Source organism: Lithobates pipiens, unplaced genomic scaffold (genome assembly GCF_037356315.1).
Source record: "Lithobates pipiens isolate NorthernLeopardFrog02 unplaced genomic scaffold, aLitPip1_a1.2 Scaffold_19, whole genome shotgun sequence".
In the NCBI taxonomy this organism is placed as follows: domain Eukaryota; kingdom Metazoa; phylum Chordata; class Amphibia; order Anura; family Ranidae; genus Lithobates; species Lithobates pipiens.
Genome location: NW_027507764.1, coordinates 472,282,133 through 472,308,146, shown reverse-complemented (window position 1 = coordinate 472,308,146; position 26,014 = coordinate 472,282,133). Strand labels below are relative to the sequence as shown.

The window sequence follows — 26,014 nt, the reverse complement described above, 5'->3', positions numbered from 1 at the left end:
TTCTCACACTCCTTCCTACTATTAGAATCTACCTACGCAGTCCAGTTCATACATGATACCACCCCCAGTCCCCTTTCTCTCCCTATCCCTCTCTTCTCCAGAGAACAATCCCAAAACGACTAGCCGCAGGATCCCCTGATCCCATCTATACTACATAATGATGTCTTTAAATATACTAACATTCAATCTACAGGGTCTTGAATCTCCTCCAAAAGGAACTAAGGCTTCTCCACGCTCTCAGGTCACCTGGTTTGCTTACAGGAAACGCACTTCTCATTACAATCCTCACTTACATTTTTTAGCCGCCAATACCCCCAGGTTTATTCGGTTTCGGCCTCCACTAAACAAAGAGGGGTTTTGATTGCATTCCATCACACTACACCATTCACCCTCCATGAGGAGATCAAAGATCCCGAGGGGTGATATCTACTACTCACCAGTTTCTTGCTAGACAGTGAAATTACCATAGTTTCATACTATGCCCCCAATAAAACGACACTGTTATTCCGATCCCACTTGTTCTCCATAGTGGAATCCCATAAACAGGGTACCCTCATGATATGTGGTGACTCAAATCAAGTACTATACCCAATTTTAGAAAAATCCCCCCGACTTAAATCACTGTCCATCGCCTCTCCTACAAACAGCTCCTTAACCAACACTCCCTCCTTGATTCATGGCGAGAACAAATCCCTACAAGGCGACAATATACACATTACTCCCTTCCCCACAAGCAGTTCTCCCATATAGACCACCTCTTTGTAAACATCAGCACCTCACCACTTATATTAGACTCGTTAATCATACCATCCGCCTGGTCAGACCACAATGCAGTCATGACGACTCTCTCCTCACTGGTCCCATAACCTTACCTCTGAACCTGGTATATAAATGACAGCCTACTAGCCAATTTAACATATCGACAAGACATGGAAAACACTATACAGGGCTATCTTACAAACAATACACCCACAGATACAAACCCCCCTGATGCTATGGGAAGCCCCTAAACCATCCATCAGAGGGGTTTGCATCAGCCAGGCACCCTACCAATGTAATCTGAAAAGACAGCTTCATAAGCAACTAGACAAAGCCTTCTAAAAAGCTTTGGAGAACTTTCAAAACTCTTCCCCTCCATTGAATATACAAATCTATGACAAAGCACGCTTAGAGCTCAACCTCTTCCCGACAGACTTGCCAGAAAAGATTCTCCGCAAATCTAAACACACTTTCTACATGAAAGCAAACGAGTCAAGCACATTCTTAACCTTAACACTATGTAAGGCTGACTACACCTCAAAACCAATCCGACTTCAACTAACCAAAGATACCTACTCCAGCAACCCACAAAATATTCTCCATGAGTTCTGCAGAAAACTCACTGACCTGTATCGGGATACTGACAAATTCAACCAGACACGTTTTGGATACCATTCTATCCTCTATTCAACTCCTCTTCCTCTCCTCCGGTTAACAAGAAACCCTTGACAAACCTATTAGCCCTTGTACACGCGGTCTGAGATTCCGACAACCAAATCCGTCAGAGTTATTCCGACGGATTAATTCCGGAAGAGGTCCGGAAGTGATGTTGCATACACACGGTCGGACTAAATTGTCGGAAAATCCGATTGTACATAATGTGATGACGTTATTTCGTTACGACTGGACTACGTTCAGGCTAGTAGCCAATAGTTTTGGTCTAGGAATTTGATCTGAGCATGCGTGCCACTTTGTCCGTTGGAGGAGGCTACACATGATTTGAGTATGTCCGATAGGAGCATTTTGTCAGAAAATTTTACCGGCAAGTTGGAAAAGTTGGTCCGTCGGATATTCCGACGGAAACAGGCCGATGTAGACCACACACAGTCAGAATATCCGACAAAACAGTCCGATAGGAAACATTCCGACGGAATCTCCGACCGTGTGTACAAGGGCTTACAGATTTAGAAGTCCACACTGCAATAAAATCATTGAAACCACGCAAACGCTCAGGCCCTGACGGCTTCTCAGCAATTTACTATAAAATCTTTGCTACCATACTGTCCCCCCTCTTGGTTGAAGCCTTCAATTCGCTCCTCGGAGGCTGTTCCTTTAGCACAGAATCCCTCTTAGCATTCATCGCCATGATCCCTAAACTGAACACCGACACATCCTGGTCCAACTACAGACTGATTTCTATACTCAACCTAGACATCAACATACTAGCCAAGATTCTCTCAACCCAACTTAACCCAATTATAGGAATCCTTATGCACAAAGATCAGACTGGGTTTATCCCTTTCAGACAAGCAGGTGACAACATCCATCGCACTACCCTCCTAGCCCAAGCGGCACGACCCGCCGCATCCCTGCTTCCTCTCCATTGAAAATTAAACCCTGGCTACCACAACCTACTTTGTATACACCCCAAATCCGCAGAGGGCTAAGTGTTCCCAATTTCTCCAAATACTAAAACGCCGCCCAACTAGAGCAACTATCCAAATATCAAGCCACTAAGGAAATTCCCCTTTGGGTCACGATCGAGTCAGTTGACTGTGACCCACTTTCCACAACAAATCTCCTATGGCTCAATGGCAAAAAATCTCGAACCCTGTAACTAAACACAGCCTCTCAATCTGTGACAGGCTCAGAACTTGCTTCAGTCTCCAATCTCAAAACAATCCCCTCCTCTCCTTCCTTAGCAACCCCTCCTTCTACCCAGCCTGGTCATCTCCACCCTCCTTCTCCACATGGTCAAATGCAGGACTAATACGGGCCCATCATTTTTACAAATCCGCTACTAATCACAGCTTTTCTTACACTTTGCAAAACACATGATCTACCACATAAGGAAACTTTTAGACACCTACAAATAAAACACTTCCTGTGCCAAAATGCTCCCCCAAACTCAACGACTCCGGGCTTCACAACCTTTGAGCAGACTTGCAAATCCGGCCCTCACAGACATAGACTCATCTCAGATTTGTATGCCCCTGCCCCCCCCAACCTACGCTACCAAATGGGAGACTGACCTAAACCTCCAATCAGACACACTGGATTGGGCTCGAATCTGGTAGGCTACCAAATCGACCACACCAAACATAGTCAGGATATCAAAATTCCTCCCCCAATACCCTTCCCACTGCTTCCGAGGATGTAGTGCCCCAGGTACATATCTGATGGGACTGTCCCATAGCCCACGTCTTTTGGTCGGAAGTGTTCAACATTCTCTCTACCATGTTAAAAACCCCCTTGCCATCTGACCCAGCGGCAGTGCTCCTGAATAGCAAACCACAAGCCATAACACACCATCAATTCAAACTACTACTCCTTGTAACCACAGCAGCAAAACAAACCATTGTGAAAGCCTGGGAATCAACCACACTATTTACAGTGTCAGTTAAACAAAGAGTAACACAGGCAATGATCCACACCAAAACAGAGGCAATCTTACTAGATAAACTATCCAAACTCGAATCACTGTGGATCCCATGGATCGAACACCACCTACCACCAGGATTTGATTGCTCACTTCTATTACCCTGAGGGTATATACTACCCACCACACCACTATCCATATACCATCCCTGGTTCGCTAAACCACTGACCCCCTCTGGAGATGCCTCCTTTCCTCCATCTTCCCTCTACCCTTAATCCTCACTCCACCCCCCCCCCCCCCCCCGCTTTTTTCTTTTTCTTTTCCTTTTTCTCCCCACCCACCTGATATACCTTTTTTGTTCTCAAGCTTCACGCTACCTGTAAGAACCTAAGACGGCAAAGGTCACCTACACATTGTTCAATGGCAAACCTACAGTTGGGATAGTTGGGATAGTTCGGACTATTAATCCCCTCCCCAGGAAAAGCCAAGCCACATTGGATATTGGCCCTGGAAAACTTACATACCTCCCCCCAACTATCCCATAGATAACCATGCTATCCTCCAGACCCATGTTTTAAGATTGTATTTTAACTCTTCTGCGCTTGCAGTTTATGACTACCAAAGTCAGAGACGTATCCCTTAGGATACACACTGTACTGCATAACTAAATGAAAAATAACATGCCATTTGTTTAGTTATTGAGAAGCCTTGCTATCTGAACCTGTTCACCTTGTTTTCCTACAAATGTTCTTGACTAATAACTTATACTGTATTATTCTCAATAAAATGTTTGAAAAGAGAATACGTTCATACACATTCCCAAGCAGATCCAGAAAAAGGCACCCATGCCAGCTCCCGTTTCCTTGAGAGCTTTGTTAGCTACAACAATTAAGAACCATAATTTTGTGATCATGTGATCACAATGACAATTAATCATAGTGATCAATATGGATGTGTTTAAAAGGAATCTAATGCCGACTGGCTTAACTGTTGTTGTGCCTCCCAGCTGGCAGGCTCCAACTTTTAAAAAGATATATAGGCTGTGAAAAAATAAATTTTCTATTTTTTAAAAACAGTTATGTTTTTAATATAAATTGTATTTTCTCTTCCATTCAATGAAGGACACAGACAGATTTTCTTATAACAAATGGGGTTTTATTACACCACCTGCAGGAGCAGGTTGCTAGGTGCGTCAAAAAGTAAAACATTCTAGGGGCGACCCCTTTTGGTAGCCAAACCTCCCATCTGCAATACTTATAAGTTAGGACCTACGACGGAGGTCAGCAACCAGTAGATTGCGAACTACTGGTAGATTGCGGTCTGGGCTTGCTGACCTGCCATTCCATAGCATCAAACAGAGTGCATTGCAGAGGGACTACTTGTAAAGTTGGAGCTATAGTAGGGAGCAAGAGCCGTATAAGCTGATGCCTCCTCTGTAGTGCGGGCTCCTATTCCATGCAGAGTGGTACCAACTGCATTCCACCTCTTATCCTGGCTTGCAGTCTCCAGAGTGGTGCCAGCAGCAGGAAAGAAGAGCTCTTCAGGTCAGTGTGAAGTAATATACTGGGCATAATAATATAGGGCTGCTTTCACACTGATGCACTGCTGTTTACGCACAATCGGGAGAAGTGCAGTGTACCTGCAGCATTAGTGTGGGTTTGCTGCGCTTAGCCATAGACACTTCTATTATATCCTGCAGGTGTGGTACACTTTCTGAAAGTGCACCACACTTGCAGGATATAATAAAAGTCTATGGCAAAGCACGGCAAACCCAGAAAAGTTGCAAATGCGGAGTGGGTAAACTGGAACACATCAGTGTGAAAACAGCCTTATAGGGGCCTCAGAACAGTAAGGGTTCATTCACAAGTGCAGCAGGCACTGCTGCTTTCCTGAAAAGTGATTGGAGTGTTTTTGACAGGTGCTGAGGAGGCGATATGTTGCCTTCTCACACCCTGATTTAAAGCCATGATTGCCGTGCAATGCGTGAGATTGCTACACGGTAGTACGACAATTAGGGGGTTAGATCAGGTGTGAGGAGGCGACACTGTTTCGGTGATCTTTTATTTCTCCCATGTTGTTCAGGTAGATCTCCACCTCTTTAACCCTTTCATGTCTAAGCTTATTCCTGACATTTGTTGCTTATGATTAAAAATCCGATTAGGTAATTTAATTACTTGGAACCCTCAAGCATTATCTCTCTCTCTCTCTCTCTCTCTCTCTCATATATATATATATATAATTATATTTAGCAGAGCATCTAGAGAATAAAATTCAGATCGTTGCAATATTTTATGTCACACTGTATTTGCACAGCGTTATTTCAAACTCAATTTGTTTGGGAAAAAAAACACTTTCATGAATTAAAAAAATAAATAAACAGTAACGTTGGCCCAATTTGTATAATGTCAAAGATGATGTTACGCCGAGTAAATTGATACCTAACATGTCATGCTTTTAAATTGTGCACACTTGTGGAATGGCGACAAACTACGGTACCTAAAAATCTCCATAGGCGGCGCTTTACATTTTTTTTTTTTTTTTTTTTTTTTACGTTTACCAGGTTAGAGTTAGAGGAGGTCTTGTACTAGAATTATTGCTCTCACTGTGACAATTGCAGTGATATCTCGTGTTATTTGAACACTGTTTACATATGAAGGCGTGACTTGCCTGTGTGTTTTCTTTGCTGTGCAAGCTCGCGGGGACAGGGGCGCTTTAAACTTTTTTTTTTTCCTTATTTTTTTTTTCTTTTCATACATCAGAGGACATAGAGCCATAGTAGTTTCTATGTGGGTTATAGGGCCACTGATAGATGGTGGACACTGGCACGCCCTAAGGCAAGACGTGTACTCCCTATATAACCCCTCCCACTGCTGGGGGTTTTCAGTTTTTTCGCCAGTGTCTAAGGTGTTGGTCACGAGTAAAGATGTACTGTGCTAAGGTCCACTGGAAGCAATCCTTGTTGGGGCTAGCCATGCTGACCGGATCTGTTCAGAGTGTTCTTTCTTGGGCTAAAGGAATGGTACCTAGGCCTCGTGTCTGAAGAAACAATGTTTTGCTTGCGAATGCTTCTCTTTTTAGGGAGCTGGACGCTGGGATCCAATACTTTTTGGTAGTAAGGCCATAACGTTTTACTGGCAGGGTGCTGTTGCAGGTCCAGGATTGTGGGTAACCTCTAGGTTCCCCTGTTCCTGAAGGTTTCGGAGAAGGGTGAAGATTGGGTTTATTTCATATAACCCTGCAGCGAGGAAAGGTAAGTGGAGATTTTCTTATTAATTGCTCCTTTTTTAAAGAGGAAGTAAACCCTGATGGGTTTACTTCCTCTTTTTTTCCCTGCAAAGGTAAAGCATAATGGACTACTATGCATCGCATAGTAGCTCATTATGTGTCACTTACCTGACACAGGAGCCAGCGAAGTCGCCGCTGATCCCTGTAGTCCGCCGCATCCATGTTGCTGGTGGCGTCTCGCAGCTCCGACGAATCACAGCGGCGAAGCCGCGATGACGTCACTCCCGCGCATGCGCACGGGAGTCGCGTCTCGCAGCTCCACCGCTGCCAATCGGCGAAGCCGCGATGACGTCACTCCCGCGCATGCGCACGGGAGTCGACAAATTTGGCAAATCCATTCATGGATTTGCCGCATTTAGTGCGCCTGCGCGCCGCTGTCTACGGGCAAATATCTCCTAAACCATATAGGTTTAGGAGATATTGCTTGGACCTACAGGTAAGCCTTAATCTAGGCTTACCTGTAGGTCCAAGTTGTTTGGAAGGGTTTACTTCCTCTTTAAGTTATAATATTGTCATGCTTACGCGTCACCACTAGAGGCTGTACTGAGCACTCACTGCCTGATGCTGGAAACAGCGCTGTGTTAGAAGCCTTCATTCTTCCTCTCCTCCGGCCACAACAAGCAGAGCCTCCGGTAAGAAAGGGGGGACTGGTTCTCCTGCGCCCCGAATGTTGGAATCTTCCCCTTCGGGGGACCTATATGCCGAAAGAATTTTCTTTTTTGAAAAACAAAACAAAAGACAGACCGTGCGGCCACTCATCGGTAGTTTTTACCCCCCGCCATGTCAGCTGTTTACAAGGCGCCTGAAGTCCACCGCTCACGCGGGAAAACACTTTCTTTTGAAAGATGGGGGGTGGGGGGTGCGCTAACAGCATCAGACGGTGGCCACATTTGGCTATTTGGAGACGATCTGGATAAATACCTCCAAAGGATCTCTAATGGGAAAAGTACTCTTTTACTAGCAAAGAAGACGTTCAAACATTTCTCCTTTAAGCGTGCTTCCTCACCTGGGCCGGGACATCAGTCTCTAGGCAGTTTTGACGGCCTCAACCATCAGGTTCACGAAGACCCAAAGGGCAGCATCAGAGTCAAAAGAGATCTTGGGGCAGAAAGCCCACAAAGTAGAATGCTAAAGCCTCCTTATGAAGGGGTGCCCCCGCTCGCTCGGGTGGGGGGGGGGAGGCTCCTGCAATTTTCCAATATCTGGCAGGAACAATGCCAAGACAGATGGGTGGCTTCTTCGGTTTCTCTAGGTTACAAACTGGAGTTTGGAGAATTTCCGTCTCCTCATTTTCTAAGATCTAATGTTCCCAGGGATCCAGAGAAAAAAAGAAGTCTCTCTTTCTAGCTCTGGATCATCTATTATCCCAGTTGGTGATATCAGAGGTTCCCTTAGAGGAACGGGGCACAGGTTTTTATTAAAACTTTTTCACGGTTCCAAAACCAAACTGAGAGATAAGACCCATTCTAGATCTCAAAGATCTGAATCGGCACTTAAACATCCAATCCTTTCGCATGGAGTCAATCCGATCGGTTGTTTCCATCCTGCAAGGAGGGGAGTTTTTGGGCTTTAATCGATATCAAGGATGCATATCTCCACGTGCCAATATTTCCCGCTCACTAGAAATTTCTGTGCTTCGAAATAGAAAATAATAATCATTTTCAGTTTGTGGCCCTGCCATTCGGTCTAGCCACAGCACCACGGGTGTTATCAAAGATTCTGGCACCTCCTTTAGCCAGATTAAGGGCTCAAGGCATAATGTTCCTAGCCTTTTTAGACGATCTACTTTTAATTGATCATTCAGTCTCAGGTCTAAACCAGAGTCTGATCACAGCTGTAAACTACCTGGAATCTCTGGGTTGGATACTCAACCTAGAAAAACCCTCCTTTAAAACATCAAGAAGATTACAGTACTTGGGGCTGGTCATAGATACCATACAGAAGAAGGCATTCTTACCCCAGACAAGAATCAGTTCCATTATAGGACTAATTCAACTTATCAAAACCAAGAAAAATCCTTCCATTCGGCTGTGCATGAGATTGTTGGGGAAAATGGTGGCCTCCTTCGAGGCCGTTCCTTGCGCGCAGTTTTCACTCAAGACTGCTTCAAAACACCATCATGTCGGTCTGGAACAAAAAGATTCAGGCCTTTAGATTTTTCCAATACGCTTAGCTCACGATGTATGTCAGAGCCTAAATTGGTGGTTTATATCCAGCAACCTCCAAAAGGGAAAAAAAATTCTACCTGTATCCTGGAAAGTGGTGACAACAGATGCCAGCCTTCTAGGCTGGGGAGCAGCCCTGGAAGAAGATTCTGTCCAGGGGAGATGGTCCAAGTTGGAGAGGACCTTGCCTATCAACATTTTGGAGATTCGGGCAGTACATCTGGTCCTAGAATCTTGGATGGTCAGACTACGGGATTGTCCTGTCAGGATTCAGTCCGACAATGCCACGACTGTGGCTTACATCAATCACCAGGGGGGAACAAGAAGTTGTGCAGCCCAAAAAGATGTGAATCCTGTTTTAGCTTGGGCAGAACACAACATTCCTTGCCTATTGACAATTTTCATTCCAGGAATAGAGAATTGGCAGGTGGACTACTTGAGTCACCAACAATTATTTCCAGAACAGACGCATTAGTCTTCCCATGGGATCAGTTTTCACTGATCTATGCGTTTCCTCCAGTTCTTCTACTTCCGCGCCTTCTCCGCAGGATCAAGCAGGAACGAAAGTAGGCGATTCTGGTGGCCCCAGCGGGGCCCAGAAGATCTTTGTTTACTGAGATCATAAAGATGGTGCTAAGAGTCCCTCAGACTCTGTCACTATGGCCAGACCTTCTCACACAAGGTCTGGTATTCCATCCTACCTTACGGACGCTAAATTTAACGGTTTGGCTATTGAAACCCACTTTATAAAGGATCGTGGGTTATCCCCTTTAGTAGTGTCTACTTTGATTAATGCCAGGAAGCCGGCTTCCAGAATCATTTACTATAGAGTCTGGAAGGCATAGGTTTCTTGGTGTGGCACCCCAGGAAGTATGTCATGGGTAGGATCCTTGATTTTCCGCAAATGGGATTAGAAATGAAGCTGGTCTTGAGTACTGTCAAGGGCCAGATCTCGGCCTTGTCAGTATTTTTTTCCAACTGCCTCTTTCTTCCCACTCTCTGGTGCGTAGCTTTATTCAGGGGGTAGCAGATTAATCCCCCTATCAAGGCACCTCTAAATCCTTAAATTTAATTTAATTTAGGTATTGTCAGCTTTGCATAATCAGCCTTTTGAGACTTTACTGGAAATTCCCTTGGTTCTTTTGATTGGTTCCCTACCTCTCTGCTAGAGGATCCAAAATGTGGACAGGCAGCGTCAAAATCTACTAATTTTCAAATGAATTTGTCAAGTGATTGTTCAAGCTACGGCTTAAAGAAGAAAATTCTTCCTTCTCATGTTAAAGCACACTCAACCAAGGAGATTAGTGCCTCTTGGGCGGTGCATCATCAGGCCTATATGGCTCAGATCTGTAAGATCGCGACTTGGTCTTCGGTTCATACGTTTATCAGATTTTATCAAATCAATGTTAATATCATGAGGATATTGCCTTTGGGTGCAGTGTACTGCAGGTTGCAGTATGAGTCCTCTGGCCTTCTTTTTTGCCCTACTTTTTTGTCTCCCTCCCTTCAGTTGCCATTGCTATGGGACATCCCACATAATAACTACTATGGCTCTGTGTCCCCTGATGTATGAAAAGAAAACAGGATTTTTAAAACAGCTTACCTGTAAAATCCTTTTCTTTGATGTACATCAGGGACACAGAGGTCCCTCCCTTCTTGGTATACACTTGTATTGCTTGGCTACAAAACTGAGGACTCCCGTTCCTTCGGGATAGCAGCCGAGTGGTTTTTAGCCGCATCGGTTGTTATCCTTGAAGGGCCTACCACCTGAACTAAAAAAACGGTGCTGGGATGATGCATTCAGCTGCATGCATCATCCCGGTATAACTCCTTAAAGCCAGGGCCACATATGTGCATACGGTCAGTGCTAAGGCATTAAAGTTCCCTACCCCCGACCTAGGATTTTTTCTAATCCATGTTCTGCATCTGGCTTGACTGTGGACTGTCTCCATCTGCTTTTGCATGAGGGTCCTGGGTTTCATGGTCGCATCCTATGAGGGAGTCACTTATGCGCAATACCATTCCAGGCCCCAGCAGCCAGAGATTTTGGCCAAGTGGAACAGGAATCTGGGCTTCCTGGACAATACTGTTTGCTTGTCTCATCGGGCAAATACACCACTATCGTGCTGTATTCGTTCTCCACTACTGCTGTCCAGGAAGTCCTTTCTCCCTCTCAGCTGCCAGATCGTCACGACAGATGCCAGTCTTTGGTTGGGGGCAAGTGATGCTTCACCTGTCAGCCCAGGCTCATTGGACTCAGGAAAAAAAACAGGCTTCCCATCATCACCCTGCTACTTAGGGCACTTCATCTTTCCTTCTTCTATTGGGCAGCTATTCTCGAGTTTTACCCAGGCAGGGTCCAGTTGAACAGTGCCATAGCTGTGGCTTATATCAGCCAAGAAGGTGGCACCAGGAGCTTGTTGCCTGCATTGGAATTTTCTTGGATCCTTGACTGTGCAGAACTCCATGTCACAGCTTTGTCTGCTGTCCACATTCTGGGAGTAGACAACTAGCAGGTGGACTATCTCAGTCAGAGTCTGGATAAGGGGGAATAGTCTTTTCACACCAGATTTCTCAACGCTGGGATCTCTTCACATCACATAGTTAGGTTGAAAAAAGACACAAGTCCATCCAGTTCAACCACAAAAAAATAAAAAATAATAATAACAATAGCATACAATCCCATATACCCACAGTTGATCCAGGGGAAGGCAAAAAACCCCAGCAGAGCATGATCCAATTTGCTAAAGCAGGGCGAAAAATTCCTTCCTGATCCCCCCCGAGAGGCAATTAGATTTTCACCGGATCGACTTTACCTATAAATGTTAGTACCCAGCTATATTATGTACACTTAGGAAATAATCCAGGCCCTTCTTAAAGCAATCTACTGAGCTAGCCAGATCCACCTCTGCAGGGAGTCTATTCCACATTTTCATAGCTTACTGTGACGAAACCTTTCCGTATTTGGAGATGAAATCTCTTTTCCTCTAGATGTAAAGAGTGCCCCCTTGTCCTCTTTGTTGACTATAAAGTGAATAACTCAACACCAAGTTCACTATATGGACCCCTTATATATTTGTACATGTTGATCATATCCCCCCTTAATCTCCTCTTATCAAGAGTGAATAAATTCAGTTCCTCTAATCTTTCCTCATAGCTGAGTTCCTCCATGCCTCTTATCAGTTTGGTTGCCCTTCTCTGCACTTTCTCCAGTTCCCAATATCCTTTTTAATAACTGGTGCCCAAAACTCAACTGCATATTCCAGATGAGGTCTTACTGATGATTTGAACAGGGGCAAAATTATCTCTCTCTCTCTGGAGTCCATACCTCTCTTAATACAAGAAAGGACTTTCCTCGCTTTGGAAACCGCAGCTTGGTATTGCATGCTATTATTGAGCTTATGATCGACCAAAACCCCCAGATCCTTCTCCACTACGGATTCCCCCAGTTTCAGTCACGATTCGGGTTTTTCTGAAGCTTCCACCAGATTTGCTGTGGAGGATAGAGCAGGAGGGTATTCTGGTAATTCGAATGGCTCCGGACAGGCTGCGCAACTCCTGGTTCCTGAATTTCCCTCGGTTAGTTGCTGATGCACTTTTGCATCTTCCGCTTTGCCCAGACATTCTTTCTCAATGTCTGATTTTTATACCCTGCTTTACAGTCGCTGGCTTTAACAGCATGGCTAGTGAAAGCCAGACCCTAAGGGTAAAGTATTTTTTCAGGCTGTCATCTCCACAATACTTTGGAATTGAAAGTCCACTTTCCACTTCATCTATTACACCTGGAAGGCTTACCTCGCCTATTGCGAGTTGTTGGGTTTCCTTACGTGCAAGTTCTCGGTTGCTCGCATTCTGACCTTTCTTCAAAAAGGTGTGGACTGCCTTACAGCCCTGAGCACTGTGAAGGGCCAAGTTTCTACTTTGGTTGTACTTTTTAAACATCCTTTGGCTTCTGTTTCCCTGATTCGCACCTTCATTCAGTGGGTCATGTGTATTTGCAACTATTAGACCCCCCCCTCCTCCATCAAACCTGAATCGGGTGTCTGCCTTGCAGAAGAATCCTTTTTCACTTGACGACTCTTACAAAAGTTGCTCTTCCTGCTGGTAATTAGTTTGGCGCGTAGGATATCTGAGTGTAGCACTGTCCCCTAGGGGTTTGCTCAGAATTGCATTTTCGTCTGCGCCATCTTGAGCCGTGAACTTTCCAGCCCTTTTGACACTCTAGCATCAGACATGTTGTGTAAAACTTTAAATAACACATTGACATAATGCAGATTGATTAGCGCTCTCTGTTTTTTACTTAATCAATAGAGTCTTGTAGCAGGCTAATAGTCAGCCAAATCTTGGATAAACAGCCAAGACTCAATTGAAAAGGTTCCCCAAAGCAATCAAGACAATAGGAAATGACAGATAAATAATATCAAAGCATACAGAAACTGACAATAAATTAATGAATGGATCTCAAAAGGGCTACTGGTTGCTGTGTATAATACCACTGCTAAAGGGGAACCCCCAGGCCAGCCTGTTGTACCTTTTAATCCTAATGAGAGCTGAAACAATATAGGTTTTAGTGGTGTGTCCCTTTAAATAGCGATAGAATGGCAGTATTCAAGATGCAAGGCCTTGCGATTGTCTTCACCGGCACGCTGGAGCTCTAAACAACAAAGATTCTAAGTGTGGTGTCACGTCGCATTCGGCTACCCATCACATTTTGCTATGCGCTGGAGTGCGCATGTGCGACGCCGCCATAGGCGTTCCAACAGAGGCCCCCTTGCGGGCTCACTTCGCTTGCCACACTTCGGGCACGGCCTCGCTTTGCTCGGCATAAATATAATCAGATGTCCACTTGGATGGTGGGGCTTGAACTTGGACTCGAGTGGAATGCATACAGCATCCTCACGCATGCGCAGTCCAGCGGGTAGCCAACTGTGATGGGTTGCCGTATGTGATGAAATAGTGGCACAGTGATATGCATCCCATACACCACCGGACACTTATATCTGTGTTACAAAGCACTTGGATGCAGATCAGCACTTTATTATTGTTTTTAATTGACATATTTATTGTTTTAATTTTGGTCATATCACCTCTATGTCAAATATGTCACATATGTCACCTATGTCACATTAACACTACACGTGTTTGTTTTAATCTTGAGCACGCATTTATTGTGTAATATTCTAGTGCAGCATATAATTTAGTATTTGCAGTGATATGCAGTCAAGGCAAAGCAGCTGAGACTGACCAGTAGTAATCCTTAAGGCAATTCCAGGTGTAGAGTGTCTGTATGTCCTGTATGTTCTGTATGTCCTGTGGAGTATGCTAGTGACTGGTACTGGATTCCTGGGCAGGTGCCTGCTCACCAATCTGTAAAACAGTGTAGAAACTTCCTGGAGAGCAATCCAAGTTGATTCTTCCTTTGGCAGAACTGGCTATGATGACGGTCTGGCTGCTGCAACAGTGAGCCGTCTGGTCCTGCTGATTACAGCAATGCTGTCTTGATGCCCGTCGCGTAGAAGCAGCGTTGGACCCGCCTGGGTCAGAGCTGGGAGCACCGTATTGTAGGCCGCAGTCCTCTCGCACAGCAGCGAAGGGGATGTTTACTTGATGAGATCTGGGAAGCAAGAGAGCTTGGGCCTGATCTGCTGAGACCTATATAGCCTCTCCCAGAGTTCTCTCCCTAGAGCAGATGGCCTGCTGGGAGGTGTAGTTCTTGGCTAGTTCTGCAGGTCAGGGATATTTGTTCAGGAGACTACAGTTCCCACAATGCTTTCTGCTTGGCTTTGGGATATGATGCATGTATTCCGAGCCCTGCACTAGGGGAACGCAGAGGCAGTCTAGGAAAGGAGGGTAAGTCTGCAGTGTCAGATAACTGTAGTTTTGTTGTCGGCTACATGATTTGGTTGTCTTTTCTTCCAAAAGTCTTGTCAGCCTTTTATTTGGATGAGGATATTGTCCTGCCTTCTTTGTGCTCTAACCCTTTTCATACTTTTCATCTTGGGGAAGTTGCTCTTAATTATTTAGTTGTGGATAGGGCCATTTGAATATACCTGAACTCTACTACTCCTTTTCAGAAGACCGATTGGTTGTTTTGTGTTATGGATGGCCCTAGGAAGGGCCAGGCAGCATCATCGTCCACTATAGCCAGGTGGATTCGACAGTGGTTCAAGCTTATACCCTATCAGGCTGGGAATCTCTGTTTCCTATTATATTACACACGGTCGGACATTCCAATGGTTTTGGCCCAAATTTGTCTTGCATACACGCGGTTGCACAAAGTTATCCGAAAATCCACTCATTAAGAACGAGGTGACATACAGCACGTACGATGGGACTATAAAGCATGCTTGGCAGTTTGTGCGTTGGAATTGTCTACACATGATCATAGTTTAAACAATCGGATTTTGTTGTCGGGAAAAATTTTAGATCCAGATCTCAAACTGTGTGTCGCAGATTCTGACCGTGTTCCGACAACATAGTCTGATTGCACATTTTCCGCCGGAAAGTCCGACTGTGTACAGGGCATAACTGCTCTCTCTACCAGGGTGCTGAGCGTATCCTGGGCTTTTGATCATTCTGTTTCAATTGTTTCAGATTTGCAAAGTGGCTACTTGATTGTCTGTCTGTAAGCACGTTTACCAAGTTCAACAAGATTATTGAGGTTTCCTCTGCAGATGTGATTTTCGGTTGGGAATTTTGGAAATTTTTCAGGCAGCAGTTTGAGTCTGTGGGGATGTGGTTTCTTGTTTTTGGTTTGATATTTTTGACCCACCATTTTGTCTCTGGCACTGCTTTGGGATGTCCCATCTCTTATGATCTGAAGATCTTGCTGTGTCCTTTAATAAATAGAAGAGAAAATGGGATTTTGTTAGTATCCTTTTCTTTGCATTATTTGAAGGACACCACACCCGCCCAGTTTTTTCTCATCTTGGTTGAGTTGTAGCTTAAACCTAAACCTAGTACACATTTGTAAGTTTTTTTCAGATGTTAGTACTGCGCTCTCCCCTGCTGTTGTGTTCTGACAGGGGAATGGCCCCCCTGCCAGAACTCTCTGGTCAGCACTCTCAGCCATTGGCTAAGAGTGCTGATCGGGAGTTGGTCCAGCATGCTCGTCTTCTGTTGGACCGACTGCCATACATGGGCTGAATGTCGCACAACAATCGGCCCGTGTGTACTAATCTTAATACTGTTGACTACTAACTGAACTGTGTTTTCCAGATTGGGAGGTTCGGCCACCAGCAAGAGCTGCTCCTAGGGTGTTTTTCTTTTTTGTTGCAACTAGAGTCCTGCACCTACAGGTGACACCGTCAAACTCATCCTTATGATCTGAAGATCTGGCTGTCCTTCAGTGAACATAAAGAAAAACGATTTTACAGAAAGTACAAAAATCCAATTTGTGTCCAGTTATAATGAATTATAAAAAAAACAAACCGGGTATTTATTTTAAAAATGTACTAAATGAAAGCCTTCAATTTAATCTTAAAAATACATATAAAGATCATTTTAAGTACGGTAGGTAAATCAGTTTGACTATATTTTGTAATCAACTGATGCTGCTAAATTTTACCTTTGGGATCCAAAGACCCCCAGTCATATAATAGAGTTAAAGCGGAAATTCGGTCATTTTTTCAACTTTCCATATATTAAATCTTCTTCCCTTGTTGTTTTAAACTTAGGATAGTAAAAAGTTTTATATATATATATATATACCTTATACAGCCCACTTCCTGTTTTTTGTCTGGTCATTAGCCTAGGCTTACAACATCATGCACAGCTTTCTCTCACTCTTGTGAGAGTTTGCCAAGAAGGGGGGGGGGGGGGGTTAGTCATAAGAGGGTCAATGAAAGCTGCAGAGCTGGAGGTGTGCTTCTGTCTGTCTGTGTAAATCCAGGAAGTGAAAAGGCAGCATATTTGGCTAGTACAGAATCGCAGTATATATAAAATAATATGCAAAGTGGTTGGAAGGAAGCTTCAGAATGGCAAAGATGTTTTTATTACACATTATGTGAGCAGGGTGCAGTTCCTCTTTAAAAATAAACTCCTGACAAATGGCTAATTACACAGATGCTTATTTAAATTTATAGAAGATATACATGTACTTAACCTTGCATTTAAAAAAAAAAATAGTACACTGATGTCTTAATAAATACAGAGCTAAACTAATTTATGTCTTTCTGCTACTAATAAGAGTATACATAGCTCTTGGACTTCAGCTTTCACATAGGATGGACTCTGCCTGGAGTCCGCCTGCCATACAGGGAATCTGTCTGCCGATCAGGTAGATGGCTGGTCCGTGTCCGCTCCACTTATGCAGAGCGGACACAGACACATCCTGCTCTCCTCTGTGGGCAGTCGGATGTAAATGGATCACTTGTCTGTTTACATCTGCAGCTCCATAGAGGACAGTGGAGGGTCTGATCAAGTCTGCCTTAAAAGCTGACAGACAGACCCGTTTGATCCACTCGTGTGAAAGGGGCCATACTCCATCCCAAGCCTTGTTATCTAGTTGCTACTTTAGTCTGGTGTGTGTGTTGTGGTGGTCCAGCTAAGTTTACTCTCTTTAAGAAAATATTTGACTTGCTTAATGTGTTTATTTTAAGGTTAAGCTGCCTTTTAACTAGTTGCTTTTTTTTTTATTATTTTCTTTCAAGTTATTTACTGTACAGCTGACACTAGGAGATCAGTCATGGGAAGCAGAGAGCACAAGCATTAAGAAAGCGCAACATGCTGCAGCCAGCCTAGCATTGTCGGAAACCAAACTCCCCAAACCTGCCGCAAGGCAGATGAAAAATATTATCAATAACAACCCAGGTAAGCTCGGTTGCTCATAATCAATATTTTTATAATATTTTACATAATTTTTAGTAACGTTGATGAATTGTGAATTGCAACATTTCTGGTCCTTCTACCCAAAACTGACATTTCACTTCTTTATAGATGCTGGTTTTTCATATCTCTTTTGAAGCAAAAGCTGTGGAGTCTTCTCGCTAGAATCCCTGACTCTGCTCTTGGTCCTGCTGTTGCATGCTTTATAATGAGAAATCAAATAAGACTTAATAATGGTCACAGCAACTGGGCAGGTCCAGGAGTTCAGATGCAAAACGTTCGCTGTCTGCATCCCTGAGAGGTGTAAAAATCCAATGGGTAATTGAATTCACCAGCATGCGTCTATATCTGAAATATCAGGTTTAGGTAGACTGAAGTTCACTATAGACTTGTCAGGTTTAGGATTAGCTCACCCTGCGTTGGTTTTATTTGCTATGTTTAAAGGGATTTAAATGTGGCAAAGGAAAACATTTTGTAACGTGTGCTTTTTACAAAGATCTCTTGTATGGCTATTGGTTCCTGCTAATGTCTCTTGATAGTTGGTTCACAGGACAGACTGTCACATCTATGTGTAGGCTTTAACATAAGGTGATCTAGAACTTATAGTCTCAGCAGTGCCGACCCATGGTAATTGTTTTTATCTGCCGCCACACAGAAGCTGCTGCACGGCGTGGAAATATATATTCATCAACAAGACTCTCTGCTAAAGGTAAATAGATCCCAGCTGAAGGGTAATGTTACTATGATGGGCTGGATTCTTTAATTATTAAACCAGTGATATCTTATGTGTTAACTTCAAATTTTATGTGGGCTGCCAGAACCTTAAAGGGGTTGTAAAGGTTCAGTTAATATATAAAAAAAAAAAAAAAAATAACAAATATGTCATACTTCCCTCCTATGTGCAAGGGTTTTGCACAGAGTGGTCCCAATCCTCCTCTTCTGGGGTCCCCCAGTGGCGCTCCTGGCTCCTCCTTTCATAGAGTGCCCCCCGGGAGACTCTCATTCCAAGGGGACACTGGCGCAGACGCGCTCCAGAGTCCTACTGCTGCGTCCATTGACACAAACAGCAGGACTTGACCCTGCCTTCCAGCTCCCGTGTCACTGGATGTGATTGACAGCAGCGGAAGCCAATTGCTGCAGCTGCTATCAATCCAATGAGGAATCCGAGACACCGGCTGGAGCTGCTGAGCTGGTTCTCATCGCTGGAAAGATCGGGTTCAGGTAAGTAAAAGGAGGGCTCTGAGAGGCTGCTGCACTACAGAATCGTTTTCACCTTTAGTGCATTGAATGCATTAAGGTGAAAAACGTAGAGAGTTTACAACCCCTTTAACCAACAGTTTTGTTGTTAAAATTTATTTCAGTTAGGTTACAGGGTTTCTTGGTTCCAGATTTTTTTGCAATTGTGACCATAGTTACATAGTTAGTCAGGTTGAAAAAAGACACGTGTCCATCAAGTTCAACCACAAAAAAAAATTTAAAAAAATAATATCATACAATTCTATATACCCAATTCTATACCCACAGTTGATCCAGTGGAAGGCAAAAAACCCCAGCAGAGCATGATCCAATTTGCTAAAGCAGGCGAAAAAATTATTTCCTGATCCCCCGAGAGGCAATCAGATTTTCCCTGGATCAACTTTACCTATAAATGTTAGTACCCAGTTATATTATGTACACTTAGGAAATAATCCAGGCCCTTCTTAAAGCATGGATGAATCGTTAAGATTGCGCTACAGACAGATTCTATAAGAATTACAAACTGAAAAGATGGAGAAGAAAAAAGAAAAGAAAAATCTAACTAGGTCTCAAGGGGTTAAAGCTGCCTGTGCCTAGATCCTCCTCCTTTACATAAAGGAGTGGGCCAGAAATGTAGAGTTAAGATTAAGCTTTGGCGCTAAAAACCCTTATTATCGTGCATCTGAGTGCAAAGAAATGAGTGTATTTTTTTTTTTAAATCTATGTGTTGTTAGTCAATTTTATTCAGTGTTGCTGTTAAATAGCTTTTTGCGTATTATTTATGTGCGTGTGTAACAACCAAAAAAAAAAAAAGTGTTATTTCTATATCCACTGTGAAGTAATATTTGCCAAATATCAGTATGAGTACTGATTGCAACTCCGTGATAATTTCTATATATTCATTAATAAAATACCCAAAGTGAACAACAAAAAACAAAAGTAAACAACAACATTATTTTACAATGTGCAAAAATTGCTGGTTAGTGATCTAAACCCAATATTCTGCAACTACGAGTTCAAAAATGTGATGGTACAAAATAATCATGCAAATGACAAGAAAAAAGTCCTTCAATATCCAAGAAAATTTTCAAAATCGCATCTGTAAATTGCTAAAAAATCGCATGCTGCTAAGTCTTTAAAGCAAATAGTAAGGTAAGGGGACTAGTGCAGGAAGATTAGGAACATTCCTCTCCGGTGCGCCACTCAGTGTTGAAGAGATATAATTGCGCTCACCAGAGAAAGTACCCTCAGAAGGGTTAGCCGAGCCTTCACAGTATGAGCCACTGTGCTGCTTACTTTAGACTCTGCTCCTGTTGTACTGGGGGAGTATTCACCCTTTACTTCCACGTATGTTCCATTATTAAATGCATGGAGGGGGAAACAAAAGTATATCCATAGTGCAAAACTGTATTTTAGCCTTTTTATTCAATATAGAAGAAAATTACTCACAAAGTCTTTAAAAACAAATCGCGTGTGTGACAGCTTCGCCGGCCGCTGCTGCCTGTTAACAGTATGAAGGTGCACGTCCCTGGCCACGCCCTACGCATTTCGTCAGAGCGACGTCATCTGGAGCGTCATCATTTCCCCCTCCATGCATTTAATAATGGAACATATGTGGAAGTAAAGGGTGAATACTCCCCCAGTACAACAGGAGCAGAGTCTAAAGTAAGCAGCACAGTGGCTCATACTGTGAAGGCTCGGCTAACCCTTCTGTGGGTACTTTTTCTGGTGAGCGCAATTATATCTCTTCAACACTAAGTGGCGCACCGGAGAGGAATGTTCCTAATCTTCCTGCACTAGTCACCTTACCTTACTATTTGCTTTAAAGACTTGGCAGCATGCGATTTTTTAGCAATTTACAGATGCGATTTTGAAAATTTTCTTGGATATTGAAGGACTTTTTTCTTGTCATTTGCATAATTATTTTGTACCATCACTTTTTGAACTCGTAGTTGCAGAATATTGGGTTTAGATCACTAACCAGCAATTTTTGCACATTGTAAAATAATTTTGTTGTTTACTTTTGTTTTTTGTTGTTCACTTTTGGTATTTTATTAATGAATATATAGAAATTATCACGGAGTTGCAATCAGTACTCATACTGATATTTGGCAAATATTACTTCACAGTGGATATAGAAATAACACTTTTTTTTTTTTTTTGGTTGTTACACACGCACATAAATAATACGCAAAAAGCTATTTAACAGCAACACTGAATAAAATTGACTAACAACACATAGATTTTTTTTAAAAATACACTCATTTCTTTGCACTCAGATGCACGATAATAAGGGTTTTTAGCGCCAAAGCTTAATCTTAACTCAACCCTTCTTAAAGCAATCCACTGAGCTGGCCAGATCCACCTCTGCAGGGAGTCTATTCCACATTTTCACAGCTCTTACTGTGAAGAAACCTTTCCGTATTTGGAGATTAAATCTCTTTTCCTGTAGACGTAAAGAGTGCCCCCTTGTCCTCTTTGTTGACTGTAAAGTGAATAACTCAACACCAAGTTCACTATATGGACCCCTTATATATTTGTACATGTTGATCATTTCCCCCCTTAATCTCCTCTTATCAAGAGTGAATAAGTTCAGTTCCTCTAATCTTTCCTCATAGCTGAGTTCCTCCATGCCTCTTATCAGTTTGATTGCCCTTCTCTGCACTTTCTCCAGTTCCCCCGATATCCTTTTTGAGAACTGGTGCCCAAAACTGAACGGCATATTCCAGATGAGGTTTTACTAATGATTTGAACAGGGGCAAAATGATATCTTTCTCTCTGGAGTCTATACCTCTCTTAATACAAGAAATGACTTTCCTCGCTTTGGAAACCGCAGCTTGACATTGCATGCTATTATTGAGCTTATGATCTACCAAAACCCCCAGATCCTTCTCCACTATGGATTCCCTCAGTTGTACTCCCCCTAGTATGTATGATGCATGCATATTCTTAGCCCCCAAGTGCATAACTTTACATTTCTCAACATTAAACCTCATCTGCCACATAGTCGCCCAATTAGACAGAGCATTGAGGTCGGCTTGTAAATTGGAGACATCCTGTAAGCAGGTTATTCCACTGCATAGCTTGGTGTCATCTGCAAAGACGGAAATGTTACTTTTCATCCCAGACCCAATATCATTTATAAAGATATTAAAAAGTAAGAATCCCAGCACTGAACCTTAGGGTAAACCACTGATAACCTTAGACCATTCAGAGTAAGAATCATTAACCACTACTCTCTGAATTCTGTCTTTTAGCCAGTTTTCTATCCATTTACAAACTGATATTTCCAAACTTGTAGACTTTACCTTACACATGAGACGTGTGTGCGGAACTGTATCGAACGCTTTCGCAAAATCCAAGTATACCACATCCACCGCCACCCCTCTGTCCAAGGTTTTACTTACCACCTCATAAAAAGAAATCGGGTTTGTCTGGCAACTTCTGTCTTTCATGAATCCATGCTTTCTGTTGCTTAAAATATTTTGTTCCTGCAAGAACTCGTCTATGTGGTCTTTTATTAATCCCTCCAGTATCTTCCCAACTATAGAAGTAAAACTAACAGGTCTATAGTTACTTGGTAGAGACTTTGTTCCCTTTTTAAATATAGGCACCACATTGGCCCTGCGCCAATCCAGTGGTACTATTCCTGTCATTAAGGAGTCCCTAAAAATTAGATACAATGGCTTTGAAATTACAGAGCTCAATTCTTTTAGGATCCGTGGGTGGATGCCATCAGGTCCAGGTGATTTATCCACCTTTTATTCTGTCCAAATATTTCTGGACCATATCACTTTTGAGCCATTGGGGATTTGGGGCTGCGTCACTACCACCCCCATTATGGACATGAGCTCCCCCATGCTGAAGAAAGTATTTAATAAGTTAGCCTTCTCTTTGTCCCCAGTCACCCACTCCAGATTTTTTTGTAAAGGGCCTACATGCTCAGACTTGATCTTTTTATTATTAATATATTTGAAGAATTTTTGGGGGTTTGTCCTACTATCCTTTGCAATCGGTCTTTCATTTTGAATTTTTGCATCCTTGATTTCCTTTTTACATATTCTGTTATATTCTTTGTAACATTTAAATTACACTAGCGTTCCTTCATTTTTATATTTTTTAAAAGCTCTTTTTTTATAGTTTATAGCTTTTTTAACTTTGGCCGTGAGCCACATCGGTTTTATTTTTAGCCTTTTAAACTTATTGCCCATAGAAATATACTTTGCCGTGAGATCACAAACAGTCTTTTTGAAGAATTCCCATTTCTGTTCTGTGCCCATTGATGCCAATATTCTCTCCTAGTCTAGGTCCTGGAGAGCAGCCCTCATCCTTGCAAAATTTGCTCTCTTGAAATTAAGTGTTTTTATCTTCCCCGTATGTGATTTTTGCTTACAGCTAACATCAAATGTTATGTTATGGTCACTGCTACCCAGGCGTTCCTTTATCTGAACATTAGTAATACGTTCTGCATGGTTTGAGATTGCCAGGTCCAACAGAGTATCATTCCTAGTTGGGGCCTCAATAAACTGGACCATAAAATTGTCCTGTAATAGGTTTATAAATTCTTGCCCTTTAACTGTCCCAGCAGTGCCATTACCCCAGTCAATTTCTGGGTAGTTAAAATCCCCCATTATTATCACTGTCCCAGCCCTTGCAGCCCTTTCTATCTGTGCAAGGAGCTGAGTCTCCACCTCCTCGTTAACATTGGGTAGTCTATAACATACTCCAATGATTAACTTTGAACTACGCACATCTGTATGCAGTTCCACCCATAATGCTTCAGACTCATCACACTCTCCGTCCACCAGGTCCTCTTTCTCACTCGCTTTGAGATCACTTCTCACATACAGACAGACCCCTCCACCTTTCCTTTTTACTCTGTCTTTCCGAAAGAGTGCATAGCCAGGAATATTAATAGCCCAGTCATGTGAGGAATGAAGCCAAGTTTCAGCAATACTGATTACATCATAGCTCTCCTGATGCACCAAAGCTTCCAACTCGCCTATTTTGCTTGGCAGACTTCTGACATTGGGGAACAAACATTTTAATGCATTAATATATTTTGACAGGTCACATACTATCCTCTTGGGTGTTCCAAGATTACAACTAGGACTTACTACTATATTTACCTTTGGGTTTATGTGCTTTGGTTACCCTACCACTAATGCCCCTAATATTACCCTCTGGAATATGCTCCACACTATCTCTATCTCTGGACCCTCCCCCCCATTGCCTAGTTTAAAAACCCCTCTAACTTTTTGGCCATCCTTAATCCCATCTCATCTGCACCCTCCTCATTTAGGTGAAGTCCGTCCCTTCTATAGTACCGGTTATCGACTGCGAAGTCGTCCCAGTCCTCCAGGAACCCAAACCCCTCCTTACTACACCAGCTCTTGAGCCACTTGTTTACTTCCCTAATCTCCCTTTCTGGTGTGGCTCGATGTACCGGTAGTATTCCTGAGAATACTACCTTGGAGGTCCTTTTCCTCAATTTAGCTCCCAAGTCCCTAAAATCATTCTTTAGGACACTCCATCTGCCTCTGACTTTGTCATTGGTGCCAACGTGCACCATGACAGCTGGGTCTTCCCCAGCCCCTCCCAGTAATCTGTCCACCAGATCCGTGATGTGCCGAACCCGAGCGCCCGGCAGACAACCTACAGTTCGGCACTTCAGGTTGTTGTTACAGATTGGCCTCTCTGTCCTCCTAAGAATTGAGTCCCCTACCACCAGAATCTGTCTTTCCTTTCCCTTCGCTCGCCCCCCCACTCTCACTGGAGGAGTTCTTCCCCTGGCAGTGCTAGTCCCTGACTGGGATCACCAATGTCACTCAATGGAGCGTACTTATTGGGATACTCCAGCCCTGGATCGGCCTCCCTGGCACTTTCCCCTCTACCCTTCCTGACTGTCACCCATCTACTCTCTGCTAGTGCTGCACCTATTTGTCTCCACCCACCTCTGTGCTGGCCCCCGCCGGCACCTGCCGTGTACATTCCTGGCTCACATTTAGGGTGGAGGGTCCTCTCGGTGCTGACAGTTGCTTCCCCAGATTCAGAACCTGGGCTTCCAGGGAAACAATGTGCTTACATTTTTCACCGCAGTATTCGCCCTCGATCAGATGATCAAGGAACGCATACATGCCGCAAGATGTACACCGAGTTTCCTCTCCACACCCGCCAGTCATCGTACCTATTAATTTAATGAGGATTAGAGATTATACCCAGTCCAAATTACCTAACAACTAGCTTCCTGACACTAATACTCAACAAGACAGTACACAGGTACTCACAGACCAGCGTGCACCCACAATACACAAGTACTAACGATACACACACACACTACTCAGACAACACTCAGGTACTCACACTACACAGGTACTATGACCCCTGTTATAACTTCCTGTTTTAAACTCTGGTTTTTAACTCACCACTTTGACCAGTTCCACTAACTCTGGTTTTTAACTCATCACTTTGACCAGTTCCACTAACTCTGGGTTTTTAACTCATCACTTTGACCAGTTCCACTTAGACAGTTCCCACACACTCAAGATGAGCAGGCTCACAATGAGTTCTACAGAAAGTTATATAGACCTCAAGCACCTGTGCCCAATTAACCACTCCCCTTAATTAGTAGGCTGAAGGAAGTAAAGAAAGAAAGAAAAAAAAAACTATTTAAAAAGTATCGGAAAATGGTATTAAAAAGCTACAAGGAAAAGCCCCAAAAGAACCTAAAAATGCAACCCAGCAGTCACCAGCAGTCAAAAAGCAATACTTATTCACACTCCACTCAAGGCTCCACTGTTCAGCTTACAACCAGCAGTTTGGCAACCATCTAAGAATGCAAACAGTTTCACCTGACAAGCTTAAGAGATCATTGTCCTGGGAGATATGACAGAAGAGGACAAGTAATAATAGGCCATTGGTATGCAGTAGATGTGACTGCCTGCCAGGTGAAGAGGGCATCATCTAAGTGTCTTGCTGAAGAATCAGATCCAGATGTGAATGGCTTAGCTGTAGAGAATCTACAATAGAGGGCAATTTTACAAAGTAATGCAGTGGAGAAATGTGGGAGTCCTGTGCAAATTTCCATCATTCCCCACAAATCTGCTGCCAAAAATTCAGAGTCAGAGCATTGATGCTACATACA

At 43.3% G+C, this 26,014-nt stretch overlaps 1 protein-coding gene across 1 annotated transcript in view; it reads left to right on the top strand.

Moving 5' to 3' along the window:
* Window positions 1–26,014, top strand: part of STAU2 (staufen double-stranded RNA binding protein 2) — a gene marked incomplete in the record, with an annotated part of 473,555 nt that overhangs the window by 52,116 nt on the left and 395,425 nt on the right. The window contains 2 exon segments of the mRNA XM_077492880.1: window positions 17,460–17,619; window positions 18,290–18,343. Of these exon segments, the coding sequence (XP_077349006.1) occupies window positions 17,460–17,619; window positions 18,290–18,343 (214 nt within the window).